A 14113-nucleotide genomic window follows, 5' to 3' on the forward strand; every position below is an offset into this window, starting at 1 on the left:
TCCCCACATGCAGAGGTGGCAGGAGCGGCCTTGGGTCCCTCATGTCCCCATAGACTGAAGTGCAGAGTCTGAGGTCCCCCTGTCCCCACAGCCAGGAAGGACCTGGGGGAGGACCAAACGTGTTCGAGACCGCCGACCACCCCCGGGGTCCTCTTCCCCCTCAGAGCCACCACCGAGCGGGAGCCAGAGCGGCGCAGCCGGGGCCGCTCCGCCCCGGGCATCTCTATGGTCACCGCGCTGCGTCTCTATGGCCGGCCGCTGGAGGACCGCGCGGTGACATCAGTGTGGCGGCGCTGTGGCCGTGGGGGGAATCAGTTCCGGCAGCGCTGCGGCGCTCTGGGCGGAGCTCTATGGCCCCTGATCGCTGTGTGAGCGTGCATCTCTATGGTGGGGCGGCGCTCTAGCCCGCGCTCAGTGGTGCGGGCGGGGCGGCGCGGGGCCGAGGCCGCCATGGCCGCCATGGCCGGCGCGGGGCCGGGCCCGGCGGAGGGGCCGTGTGTGCTGTGCTGCGGGGAGCTGGACGTGGTGGCCCTGGGCCGCTGCGAGCACCCCATCTGCTACCGCTGCTCCGTGCGGATGCGGGCGCTCTGCGGTGTCCGGTACTGCGCCGTGTGCCGGGAGGAGCTGCGGCAGGTGAGGCCGGGCCCGGGGCTGGGGGGGCCGCGGGCGCCGGGCGGGGCAGCTCCCGGGCAGGGCCGCACCGGGAATGGGCCGGGTGGACCGGCGGGGACGGACCGCCCGGGTTATCCCCCTCTGCCCCGCTCCTAGGGGTGCCGCCGCCGCCTGGGTCAGGGGGAAACAAAACGTGGAGAAAATGGAGTTAGAGCGAATGTTTATGGTGTGAAGTCAGCAGGGCTCGCTCTGGCAGCAGAGAATGGAGCCTTTGCTCCCTGCTCCAGGAGGCAGCAGCTCTTAGGGGGGGATCATGGAATCGTAAAATCCTGGAATGGTTTGGAATGCAAGGGACCCTAAAGCCCATCCAGTGCCACCCCTGCCATGGCAGGGACACCTTCCACTGTCCCAGGCTGCTCCAAGCCCTGTCCATCCTGGCCTTGGGCACTTCTAGGGATCCAGGGACAGCCACAGCTTCTCTGGGAGTCTCCTTCCAGATTTCTAATGTGGCTTTTGCTGTAAGAATTGAAATTCCTTACTGTATTTCTGTCTCAGCCTGTCTGGGCTGGGGCTGGTCACTCCAACTGTTCCCGCAGCAATTCCCGGGCTGGCAATGTGTGCTGGAGGTGGGAGCTGCAGTACTCCCAGCTGGGAGCGAGGAGATGCCCTGAGAGGGGTGTGTGGTACAGGTAATTCGGGAGGTGCTGTGTGTTTAGCTCCTCGCTTTCCTGGGAGTTAAGTAAACACGAAACAGTGGTTTCCCTGCCCGCCTTAGACATTGAGTCACTTGGAAACTCCAGGTCGCCGTGAGATCCCCCAGGAGCCGGGGAGGAGCCGGGGGCAGGGCTCCTGCCAGGCATTGGCTGTGGAAGGGGTTGGGGATATTTACTCTGGGAACAGCTGTGGGAGCAAAACAGACCAGGAGCGTTTCCTAATCCCGTTCAAACTCCAGGGGCCAGGCTGGGCCAATCCCTGGCGGGTTGATAAGGTGTCCCATGGCCCTGCTGGCAGCAGGGGACAGTGCCCAGGGGAGGTGACAGCTGAGGCTGGCACAGGGCTGCGGGCGTGGCCAGCTCCCGGAGGTCGTGCCTGCCTGGAATGCGCATCCCGGTGCTGTTCCCACAGGTGGTGTTCGGGAGGAAGCTGCCGTCCTTCTCCTCCATTGCCCTGCAGCAGCTGCAGCATGAGAAGAAATACGACATTTATTTCATGGATGCCGAGGTGTACGCGCTGTACAGGTGAATGTCCCCGGGATGTCCCCAGCACGTGGTGGCGCACGGGACGTGGCAGGAAGTGCTGGGAGGGCGGGGTGCTCTGCTCTCCTGGCATTTGGGCAGCTCTGAGTCACCTGTGCAGGTGTGTTTGGCCAGGTGACAGCCTGGAGCAGGGCACTGAGCGCTCAGCACCTCCTGGGGCTGCAGTGTTGGATTTGCCAGCACAACGCACGAGCTTTGCTCTCTGGATAAAAGTCACTTTTGGCATCTTTAACAGCAGCAAACTTGCTGAAAACCTTCCCATTCCTTGCGTGGCTGCTGTGGAAATTGATAAAGACTTAATTACTGTGGTAATTGTAATTACTGCTGTGCTGAATAAGGACTAACCAAACCAAGGTGTGCCAAGGATCGCATGAAGAGTAACAATGTCTTCACACAAAGATCTTAATTCTGAATGGGAGGGGAAAAAGGTGAAGTGAAAAAACCAGCGCAGAATAAAAACCTGGCATTAGCATCGTGTTCTACAAATATTTTTCATAACAATCCTAATTGGGAGGGTTTGAGATAATGGAAAGAAGAGTGGAAAAGATGCATACAGGCAGTGGGACCTTTTCCTTGGAGACTTGGGCATTATATTCACCCTGATTTGGGCTGAGAATGTAACTATGGGACATTTACAGTTTTGCATGGCTTGATATTTGTGGGAATGAGGGAGTAGGAGTTGTCCCAGTGAGACCAGTGCTCAGCTCTTCCTGGGAGCCATTGTGTGGTGGGATTTTGGGTGGGTTTTTTTCCCTCTTTTCCTAATACAATTCTTTAATTTCAATTTATCTCTCCCCACCATATTCCTCAGTTTCTGACAGTGGGAAGTGTAATGGAATCGGATGTGAATGTTGCAGGAATCTCCAGCAGGGGAAGGGTTTGTTTCAGTTTACTCAGTTTTGCAGTGAGTTCCTACTGTGGTTCCTTCTCCATGGCTGCTCAACTCTGGTCCAACAGTTGGAACCTCGGTGTAGTTTGGTTCCATCCTGTTCCTACCATCCAGCAGAATTCTTGGAATAGGCAATTCTTGCAATAAGCAGGTCACAACCCTCCCTACAGATTGCAGGGGCAGCCTTAAAACTGGAGCCTTCTGCCAGGGATGGAACATTTGTGTTTTGCTCAAGGTGTGAGGGTGCTGAGAGGGAGTTGGGTCATTTTGGGGAATCTCTCTTGTCCCTCAGGAAGCTGCTGCAGCATGAATGCTCCTTGTGCCCGGATGCAAAGCCCTTCAACACCTTTGCAGATCTGGAGCAGCACATGAGGAAGCAGCACGAGCTCTTCTGCTGCAAACTCTGTGTTAAACACCTAAAGGTGAGCTGGGCCTCTGCTTGGATGTGTGGGAAGGAGGGAGTTTCCCTCCATGACCTCCAGCAGTTCCTGGGAAGATGGGAAGGCAGAACAGCAACGATTTATTTAAGTTCCCTCTTCCTGCAGTGAGGCCAGTTGCTTTATTTTAAGCCTTTCTTCTTCCATAAACTGATTAATGAAGAGGGCCTGGAGGTTCTCCAGGTTTTAAATTAAACCCCACAGTGGTGGTGCCACAGTTGGTTTGTGCCAGGTGAACTGGAGTTTGCTGCCAAAAGGGATGGGATCCAGGAGTGAGCAGGTTGACCTAAATGAACCCTAATAAGTTTGGGAACTGAGCTGAGTCTCCTGTGGTCTTGGAATTCCTGGAGCTGATTGAAGGGAAGTGGGAAAAGAGGGCAGGACCTCCTTTGGTTTCTGGTGTCCTTTGTGCTCTGATGAGGTGCTTCATGCCCAGGGTTCCCTCAGCACTGAGGGAACTTGTTTGCCATTTTCTCTCACAAACAATATTAAAACTGTTGCTCTTTAATTTCAGAATACTGTAGAGATTTTTATTTCAAAGAAAAAAGTCCCATCTTACTCATACCCACTGAAAAGAAATTTCTAAATTTGTGGAAGCTGCAGTCCATCTGCCTTGGCAAAGCCAAACAAACCTTTTCCCAGAGCAATTTCCCAGTCCTTATCTAGGCCAGAAATAAATGATATTCTGTTCTCAAGGCTGGGTTGATCTTTTTGGCATCTCCAGAACCCTTCCTACCAAAACAGCTCACAAGGTAGTGGGGACAGAGGCTCGCTTGTGATACAGGGGTTGTTTACTGAAGTGGATCCTCTGTGTGCAGCTATTTGGGGTGGTTACTGTGAGAGGAAAGTAAAACTGCTCCCTTGGGGTTTCTAAATTTGAGAATGCAAAATACTGGTTGTTGATAAATACATAGTTAGGCTTTTTCCACTCCAGGGATTATAATTTAAACTCATTACAGCATAAAAAGATTCCAAAGGGAAAAAAGGGAATTAAATTCATTCCCAGTGTTCAGAGAAATGCAAGTTAGATTTAATTTGAATCCATGACTTGAATTTTACTTCCTGTCCACCAAAAATTTTAGATGTTGGTGGTCAAACTGCATCTTTTTGAAATCTTCCACCCCTACAGATGGAGAGGCTGGACACAGCCTGGCTTGTTCTGTGTCCATAGGAAACAGTACAAATCTATGGATGCAAATCTATGAATGCAAATCTCTAAATCCCAATGTATTCACACAATCCCTGCCCTCCAGATCTTCACCTATGAGAGGAAATGGTATTCCAGGAAGGACCTGGCCCGGCACCGGATCCATGGGGACCCTGATGACACCTCCCACCGGGGCCACCCCCTCTGCAAGTTCTGCGACGAGCGCTACCTGGACAACGACGAGCTGCTCAAACACCTGCGCAGGGACCACTACTTCTGCCACTTCTGTGACTCTGAGGGGGCTCAGGAGTACTACAGGCAAGCAAACATTACTGATTTGAGTCCTTTTTCCAGCTTAAATTCCCTTTTTCTAGCTTAAATTTTGAAGTAAAATTCCTCGGGTGTGCTTTGAATTTAGGGGTAGGTAATGTTTGAAAGCGGAGTGGAGGAGTGGCAGCAGGTTAGCTGCAATTCCTTAAATAAATAGCCAAAATATTCACTTTGAGTCTAGTTCATGCTTTAAAATTTTCTTTAATAAATAAAGTTAATTTTGCAGCCTGACAGCAACTGTCTGGTGTGTTCCCTCTAATGAGGGACAGGACAAGAGGAAGTGTGTGGTGTGTTCCCTCTAATGGGGGACAAGACAAGAGGAATGAACTGCCACAGAAGCATTCTTAAGTTGCACCAGGGAAGGTTTAGATTGGATATTGGGAAAAATTCCTTCATGGAAAGGGTTGTCAGGCCCTGGAAGAGGTTAGCCAGGGAAATGGTGGAGTCTTCATCCCTGGAAATGTTTAAAACCATGTGGATGTGGCACTTGGGAACATGACTTAGTGGTGAACATGGTGGTGGTAGCAGCTGATGGTCTTAAAGGTCTTTTCCAACCTTAATTCTCTGATTCCTTGATCCTGCTGCTCCAAGGTTTGTGTGCAAGGAGAATAGAGATAACTTTTTTGTTGTCTGCACAGCTGGATGTGCTGAGCATCTGTGGGTTTGGTTTAACACCTGGATCATGTGTTGGCTGTACAGAAACAGGGTCAGCTGGAAAACATCCCTGGGATAATGACAAATGAACCACCAGGGCTTGTCCTCAACCTCCCCTTGATGCCTTGAGAGGCTGCCTGGAGCAGAGGCTGGGCAGAGTTAAGGAATAAAGCAGGGATTTATTAAAGGCCTCAAAGGATTCACCTTGGGCAGTGCAAGGGCCTGGCTGTGGCTACACCCAAGATGGACAATGGGTCAGGAGTTGTCACACTTTGATAAGTTTTGGTCCATTTCCATATTGGGTTCATTGTCCAATTCCAGCTCAGGTGACGCAGTCCCACCCTCCCAGGCTGCTCTCCTCCATTCCCTGTTGTTTGCACTTTTGGGGCCTGGAGCTGCAGTGGTGTCCTTGGTTCTGGGGCTGGAAAAGGAAAAGGATTGTTCTGTGTGACTGAGCTGTGAGGAGAACTGCTGACACTTTGTATGGAGTTCAGAGTTATGGACCAATGCAGGGAATCCCCAAGAACCTGGGAAGTGGGAGAGCTCAAACTGAAGGCGTGACCCTTGTAGGAGTGTCTGTGTCAGAGAGTGGGGAGGCTCAGCTCTGTGTTTTCCCTCCCCAGTGACTACGAATACCTGCGGGAGCACTTCAGGGAGAAGCACTTCCTGTGCGAGGAGGGCCGCTGCAGCTCGGAGCAGTTCACGCACGCCTTCCGCACCGAGATCGACTACAAGGCCCACAAGAGCGCCTGCCACAGCAAGAGCCGCGCCGAGGCGCGCCAGAACCGCCACATCGACCTGCAGTTCACCTACGCGCCCCGGCACCCGCGCAGGACCGACGGTCAGCCGGGCTGCGGGGCAGGGACGGGCACCTGCCGGGCTGTGGGGCAGGGACGGGCACCTGCCGGGGCTGCGGGGCAGGGATGGGCACCTGCCGGGCTGTGGGGCAGGGATGGGCACCTGCCAGGGTGGGCAGGGCAGGGACAGGCACCTGCCGGGGCTGCGGGGCAGGGACGGGCACCTGCCGGGGTGGGCAGGGCAGGGACGGGCACCTGCCGGGGCTGCGGGGCAGGGATGGGCACCTGCTGGGGCTGCGGGGCAGGGATGGGCACCTGCCGGACTGTGGGGCAGGGATGGGCACCTGCTGGGGCTGCGGGGCAGGGATGGGCACCTGCCGGGGTGGGCAGGGCAGGGATGGGCACCTGCCGGGGTGGGCAGGGCAGGGACGGGCACCCCGCCAGGGCGGGCAGGCACCGCCACGGCTGCTCCGGCCCTGGAAGTGCCCTGGACAGGGCTTGGAGCAGCCTGGCCTGGTGGAAGGTGTCCTCACTCTGGAGCAAGGTGTTCTTTAAGGTCTTCCCACCAACCAAACCAATCTCTGGGTCTTAGTCTCTAAGAACGCCTGGTGAATATTTCATAGGCGTGAAGATTCTTCCCAAAGAAGGTAGACAAGCCCTGGAACAGCACCAAGAGCTTGTAGAGTTTGAGAAGGCCTCTCCAACCTGAGAGTTGCAGAGGTTGAGAAGGCCTCTCCAACCTGAGAGTTGCAGAGGTTGAGGATAACCAGAACTTACCCAGACAAAGCCCTCTGATGTAGTTTTAGAGCTGGCCTTGCTTTGAGTAAAGGGCTGGAGCGGGTGATGTCCAGGCATCCCTTCCTGCCTGAATTGTTGTAGAATTTTTTCCCTCAGTTTAATGAGGTCAGGTAATTTTAGGAGAACTGCTGACTTGGTCATCAGAAAGAAATGAAGATAATTTATTTGTACCAGTATATTTTTGCATTTTTCAGGCACAGTGTGATGCACACACTAGAGAAATAACTGAGAGTGATCATCCTTCCCCTCTGTTTTAGGTGTTGTAGGTGGAGATGACTACGAGGAGGTTGACAGGTTCAACAGGCAAGGGAGGGCGAGCAGGTTGAGCAGCCGAGGGAGCCAGCAGAACAGGAGAGGCAGCTGGAGGTACAAGAGGTGAGTAGCAGAACCTTGTGTGGAGTTTTACTCCCAATTACTCTTGGCTTTTACTTGCCAATTCACAATATTTTGGTGGATTAGCAGGAAGGAAGTGATACAAAATTTGGAAGCCTCCGTGGTGAGTCCTTAGCTGACAGCTTCCAGTCCAGGCCTCTGTCCTGGCTACATGCTTGGTCATCATGGAATTATTTTGTGTGAGGTTTCAGCTCAGGAAGCAAACAATGCAACCCTCAGCTTTTGGGTTAAATAAACTCAGAACCCTGAATTAATTCCAGCAGCTGTTTTCATGCAAACTTCTCTAAACAGGATTTTCTGAAGTAGGTGACAAGTCTGTGCAGGTCTAATGGAGTTTTTGGTCTGGGTAGTCATGAAATTCCTGTTCTAAGGACCATGCTTTTCATTGAACTAACACATCTCTGTGTGGCCAGAGTGCTTTGGAAAAGGAAGAGGGTTAAGTATTGAAATGAAACTTTGCATTTCTGTGTCTCTTCATCCACACCAGACCTGAGTGCTTTTTGCATCCTGCACATCTTATTTTCTTCTTTTTCTGGCTGGACGGGCAGTTGGTTCATTACTGGTGATTCCACAGGGGAAAAAAGTCCATCCCAAAGCACTCCTCTGTTGGTGTCGCATGTGGACCGTGCATGTGTTGAGAGTTCATGCCCAGCCATGTCTCCAGGAGTTCCTGTGGCCTCCAAGAAAGATTCCATACATTTGGAAATGAACGGGAGAGACAGGTGCCCCCTGCATCCCTGGTACTGTCTCTCCCAGTTCAGCCCGGTTTCTTCTGGCCTGGATTGTTATTCCCACACATGGAACTTGGAAATCCAGGGGGAAGTGTTGCCTGGCTGAGGTGGATTGGAGTGGTGGGGCTGGTTTGGGCTTCTCAGCAGGTGGCAGCACAAGATCAGGGATGTCACCAGAGCTGGCACCACAGAGGTGACACTGCAATGAGGCAGTGCTCCGTGATCCTTGCTGTTTGACCAAAGGAGTCTGCCCTGTCCTGCAGGGAAGAAGAAGACAGGGATGTTGCAGCAGCAGTCAGGGCATCCATGGCAGCCAAACGGCAGGAAGAGAAGAAGAGGGTGGAGGACAAAGAGGAAGGCAGCAGCAGCAGGGGGAGAAAGGAGGATTTGAGGGATCCCGACGGGCTCGGCTCCAAACGTGTGCCAAAGTCTTCAAATGATGTTACAGGTGAGTGTTGGACAGGTCCTGCAGCTGCAGGGCATCTCAGTGTCTGGAAGGTTCCCTCAGAAAGTTCTGCCTTACCCATGTTTTACTCATTTAAAGTATCATGAATTTCCTGAATGCCACAACATGATGGGCAGCACAGTTAATTGAAGGAAATAGTGATGCATGGATTTAAATTGTTCTCCTGGAATGTCAGTTAATGACACCATCAGCTGCTGAAAATAGGCCTTGGTAGTGCTGCAGTCATGGCCATTGATAGCCCCTGCTCTGGAATGAATGGGTTTGGGTTGAAAACAATGTCTTTGCTCTCTCTGTCCCTGTTCCAAAAGAAGCAGCTGCTAACGGAGTGCTGAGCCAGGAGGACTTTCCAGCAATCGGCTCTGCAGCAGGACCTCTCCAAGGGTGAGTCTGCAGGGCTGCAGCAGGGACAAAGCACGTTTAGAAGCTGATTGATGTGTTCTGCATTTCTGGGGAAAATAATTTTCCAGATCGTTTGATCCCTCCAAGGTTTCCCCTGCCCCGTCCCCTCCTGCCTGGAGCTGTTTCACCAGCATGAGCAGCCTCAGGCATTGCTTCAGCTCCTGGCTTGATCTTAGAATCATGGAATAGAATCATGGAATAGAATCACGGAATATCCTCAGCTGGAAGGGACCCACGAGGATCATCCGGTCCAACTCCTGTTGTGTCACTCTAAGTGACAGTCTGAGGAGGAGTGGAGAGCTGTGGGTTTGTGCTGTCCCTTGGGGTTCTGCTGCCTCAGTAACTCCAATCCTCTCCCTTCCCCACAGCTCTGCCCAGCCAGCACTGGTTAAGCTTAAAGAAGAAGATTTCCCAAGCTTGTCCTCCTCTGCAGCTCCCACCATCTCATCAGGGATGTCTCTGATGTACACAGCCACTGCCAGGAAAGCAGCCTTCCAGGAGGAGGATTTCCCAGCCCTGGTGTCCAAAGTGAAGCCCACCAATAGGACAGTAACTCACATCACATCTGCATGGAACAATGGTTCCAGTAAAAACGTAGTCAAAGCCATGTGCAGCCCCTGTGTCAACCAGCCAGCCAAAAAACCATCCTTGAACACCTCCAAAGGAAATAAGAAGAGCAATAAACTCTGTGAATCAGACGACGAGGACGGCAGCGGTGGCCTGACCACCCAGGAGATCCGGAACACCCCGACCATGTTCGATGTCTCGTCCTTGCTGGCAGCTTCTACCTCACAAACTTTTACAAAAGTGGGCAAGAAAAAGAAGATGGGGCTTGAGAAGCAGAGCCCATCATCCCCACGCCCACCCCAGGAGCCACCATTGCCCAGGCCAGGCACAGAGAAGCCCCCGGAGGCAGAGCAGCCCTGCAGGGCCTTCCCTGCTGCTCACGGCCCCCTCGTCAACGGGCACACGGAGAAACCATCAGCTGGCTGTGCTGCACCCAAAGAGCCCCCCGGCCTTAAAAAGCCCCCAGTGACTAACAAATGCCCTTTACCTCAGGAAGACTTCCCAGCTCTTGGGAGCTCAGGATCAGCCAGGATGCCCCCGCCACCAGGTAAGCAGGGAATTAAGCTCAGAGTCGTGGAGTGGTTTGGGTGGGAGGGATCTTAAAGATCATCTCATTCCACTCCCTGCTGTGGGCAGGGGCACTTCACACTAGACCAGGTTGTTCCAGGCTGGCCTTGGACACTTCCAGGGATGGGGAAGCACTGCTGAGCGTGGCCAGCTTTGCTTGGGGAGAGCCCAGAGAACACGTGGATGTGTTGTGTCAACTCCTGGCTCTGGTGTGGTTCTGCCACCAGCTGCCAGGTTGGGCTCTGGAGGTGGAGGCAGCCTGGGTGCCACTGGGGGGCTGGAATGTCCTCTGGGACTCACCTCTGCCCCACAGCTGGAGGTGTTTGCTCGCTGGGGGTGGTTCATGAGCTGGTTTTTCCCTGTCCCCAAGGCTGACACATCCGTGTGTGGTGCTCCAAGATCTGCCTTGGAAGCCGCTGCAGGCAAAGGGAATCTGGCTGTGTCCTGTCCCTGCTGGCACTTGTCACTTCACTTCCTCCTGTGCTGGCAGAGGTTTCCTGCCGTGCTTTAAGCCATGACCTTGTGAAGGCAGGGAGACAGGAACAGACGTGAGCTGGAGTGGTTTTCATGGCAGTGGGGTCGCATCGGGAGGCGCCGGCACCGCTCTTTGTGCGGCTCCTGCTGGGAGAGGCCAGGCTGGGCCCGCTGCCTCCTCCCGTGGTTTGTGTTCACTTCAATAATGCAAAAGTGTTTTTCATTGTGACTTAGAGTGGGCTTTCAAAATTATTTTCCATTGAGAAAGTAAATGAATAATTAAAGCACTTTCTCTGTAGAGGAACATCAGCCACTCTCAAGTGCTTCTTGAAGATTTTTTTTTTTTAGGTTTTCTCCAATATAGTGATGTCTGCACTGCAAACTCTTCTTGGTGCTTCTGCAGAGCGTGTCAGGCACTGGTGTGGGTTTTAGCCAGGGGTCTGTGGGTGCTCTAATTCCTGCCCCTTCCCTGCTTCCCTCAGGCTTTAACTCCGTGGTGCTGTTGAAGAACCCTCCTCCGCCTCCGGGCCTGTCGGTGCCTGTCAGCAAACCCCCCCCGGGCTTCGCTGTCATCCCATCCTCCACCATCTCTGAACCCGTCACTACAGCTCTGAAAGAGTGAGTCAAGGGCCTGCCAGGGGCTCTGGGACACCTCACACCTCCCTCGTGTCACAGAGGCTTCAAACAGCACACAGGGAGTGACTCTAAGGGATCAGCCAGGGAAAGTTCCCATTGGGAAGTCCCAGGGTGCCGTGGGTTGGATTCAGGAGAATTGCATAAAACAGCCCTGTGTAGTTACAAGTCTGAGGAACTGCAAACCTGTGCAATGTTTTGGCTGCTCAGACCTTGGTCTATCCTAGATTTATTTGGGAATCTGCAGCTCCGACATATTCCTGTACTTCCCATTGTTTCTGTGGGAGTCCCAGCAGGAAGGTGCTGAGGCTTGTTCTCCTGGTGACCTTCGCTGCTCTGGTCTTTCCAGGAGCTGCTCTCTGGTTCCTTCTGGAACAGAAAGAGGAGATTTTGGGAAAAGGGGAGGGAAAACTTTGTGTCAGTTTCGTACAGAACCTGCATTATCTCTTGGTTTATTCACAGTGAGGTCTTTGCTCGGGTCTTTTGGGTGCACCCAGCTCACAGAGCAGCATGTCAGGACCACATTTAAACTTGGATTTTAAACATTCTGTTTGTGTAAAGCTGGAACTGATATGGAAATCCCATATTTTATTATCCTGACAAGACAGCTGTGTGCTGCTTTTGTGTAGCTGGGTGGAGGAAGGACGTGCAGCTGTAAACCAGAACAGCCTTGTGATTTATATCCCAGGACATCTTTGTGTGACACAAACCAGTGTCAGGGTCACTTCTGGTCTTTTCCAACACAGGCCAAAATCCTGTCACGGATCATACTTGATACCTGAGAACTTCCAGCAGAGGAACATCCAGCTCATACAATCCATTAAAGAATTTCTTCAGAGCGACGAGTCCAAGTTCAATAAATTTAAAACTCATTCTGGGCAGTTCAGGCAGGTGAGTGGCTTCCCAAAGCCTCCCTTTTAGGTAGGCCTGAAATCCAGTAGGATTTTTTAATAGATAAATACTCATTTTCCTCTGACTCTTGCCCTTCCCTGTCCCCTGCAGGGGCTGATCTCTGCAGCTCAGTATTACAAAAGCTGCCGGGAACTGCTGGGGGAAAACTTCAAGAAGATTTTCAAGGAGTTGTTGGTGTTGCTGCCAGACACAGCCAAGCAGCAGGAACTGCTCTCTGCTCACAACGACTTCCGGATCAAGGAGAAGCAAAGCTCCAACAAACCCAAAAAGAACAAAAAGAACGTTTGGCAGACGGACTCCCCCGCCGACCTCGACTGCTACATCTGCCCCACGTGCAGGCAGGTGCTGACCCAGCAGGACGTGGTGACCCACAAAGCTTTGCATCTGGAGGATGAGGAGTTCCCCTCGCTGCAGGCAATCAGCAGGATCATCAGTTAGCTCTGCCCAGGGCCACCACCCGGGCTCTGGCTGTGGCTGTGCACTTTGGAACGAGCTTTGGCAGTAGCTGGGGGCTGGTGCCCTTGAGGCAGAGAGGAGCAGGTGACTTGGGAAGCCCTCCTGGGCAAAGGGATCAGGGGAATGAGCCAGAGCTCGTCCCCACCCTCTGTCTGAGCTCCCAAATCTGGGCTAGGGTTAGGCTGAGCTGCAGGGGGGGCAGGCAGGGCTCCTTCCTCCTGGAACATGCCATAGCTGGGAATCTTTGGATCTGCAGAATGACAGGGGACTCAATAGGGGGATAAGCTTCTGGTGTGGGGGTTTCTTTCTGGTTTGGGGGTGGGGGAAGTTTATGGATCGCTGAAATGAATGGAGGTGGCTTCCCTTAAAACATTCTGACTTTTCTTGTGCTATTTCAGTGAAGATCACGCTGGTCAGGGGTAAAAGGTGACAGTGCTGCTCCCTGGGGTGTGTGACCAGGAGAGCTGCACACACTGGGCTGCAGAGTTTCCCTTTCTGCAGAGTCAATTCTGCTGCTTGAAGAATTGGGCCGATCTGTGCAAGATTTGAAGTTGCCTCTGACTTTTTCTGTAAAGTTCTTTCAAGAAGCTGATTTTGTAGCCCTGCATGTACAGTAACAGCATTAAGGCTTTACTCTCCGTAAAGCACACGGGAATTTTATTTAATGACTGCCATGTTTCTAATTTCTTGGATGTATTACTGGTGGGAGCTCCCAACAGCATCCTGGGACATTAAATGCTGCTGATTACTGACCATGTTTTCTGCAGTGCCTTTAAGTGCATTTATCTGTTTACAGTAGTCTGACACCTGCACCTCCCTCGGTACCACCGGGCTGGCTTTGCTCCTGTTCCTTGGCACCCCCAAATTCCACCCCAGAGGAAGAGGGGGATCTCTTCCTCCTCTCCAGTGACTCCTCCAGCAGCAGCTCTGAGCTGATGGAGTGCCAGGAGTCCCCCCTGGCTGTAGTTCAGTGTCTCATTCTCTCCCATCTCCAGATTTAGTTATTTCTAACATGTAGGAACAAAGCTGCCATTAATTTATGTAATTTGTAGTGATGAAACACAGCTTTTCTAGCATCATCATTTCTATGGAATTGAGCTCAGAGTATTACCCAAGAGCTACTTCTGCCTACAGCCACCCTTCCTTGCCTTACATGTGTTATTTTTGCTTGCTCTCAGGCTGCAAAGTGCTTTGGGTTTCTTTTCTTGAATATTTAAGACTGCACCCACCTGTGCACGTTGGGTTTGGCCCAGAAGGGGCTGGGGAGGGTGATTTGGGTGCACGAGCCCCTGGCAGTCCCTGTTCCTGTCTCAGGATCCTGGAGCTGATCCTGGCCCCTGCAGGGGCTGGGTGCTGCCACCACTTCCAGTCAGCAGCTCTCCCCATGTGGTTTGTGAAGTTCAGGGAGTGAAATGTCTTCCCTGCAGGAGCATCTCGTCTTCCCTTGGGTTTCAGTTCCTTCTCCATCAGCAGCTCTGAGTTCCCTGGGAGGTGCTGCTGGGAGTTCCCTCGAGCTGCTGCATCTCTGGGGCCTGATGTTGCAGTTTCCTTGTTCCTTGTGCTCACCTGATTCAATAAAGTTATTACCAAATCTT

General features: G+C 52.7%; 1 protein-coding gene across 2 annotated transcripts; it reads left to right on the forward strand.

Annotated features, from left to right (window-relative positions):
- Positions 1-384: 384 nt before the first annotated feature.
- On the forward strand, positions 385-14113 carry ZNF598 (zinc finger protein 598, E3 ubiquitin ligase). Of its 2 annotated transcripts, none has more exons than XM_036404738.2 (12): positions 385-633; positions 1738-1850; positions 3050-3179; positions 4448-4659; positions 5949-6166; positions 7178-7295; positions 8308-8492; positions 8819-8891; positions 9278-10023; positions 11000-11135; positions 11897-12041; positions 12153-14113. In XM_036404738.2, exons 1-12 carry the CDS (start codon positions 385-387, stop codon positions 12498-12500), a joined length of 2673 nt encoding a protein of 890 aa, XP_036260631.2. In that variant the 3' UTR covers positions 12501-14113. The 2 variants fall into 2 exon arrangements, with proteins under 2 accessions (XP_036260631.2, XP_036260632.2); XM_036404739.2 differs by having other exon boundaries at positions 443-633; positions 8822-8891.

The sequence above is a fragment of the Molothrus ater genome, unplaced genomic scaffold, assembly GCF_012460135.2.
Source record: "Molothrus ater isolate BHLD 08-10-18 breed brown headed cowbird unplaced genomic scaffold, BPBGC_Mater_1.1 matUn_MA552, whole genome shotgun sequence".
NCBI lineage: Eukaryota > Metazoa > Chordata > Aves > Passeriformes > Icteridae > Molothrus > Molothrus ater.

Bases quoted from the DNA above. Each gene is read 5' to 3' on its own strand.
- ZNF598 (XM_036404738.2), top strand. From the start codon at position 385: ATGGTGGGGCGGCGCTCTAGCCCGCGCTCAGTGGTGCGGGCGGGGCGG. The intron at 8,493-8,818 runs GTGAGTGTTGGA...CTGTTCCAAAAG, and splicing joins GTCTTCAAATGATGTTACAG to AAGCAGCTGCTAACGGAGTG. The intron at 8,892-9,277 runs GTGAGTCTGCAG...CCTTCCCCACAG, and splicing joins GCAGCAGGACCTCTCCAAGG to CTCTGCCCAGCCAGCACTGG.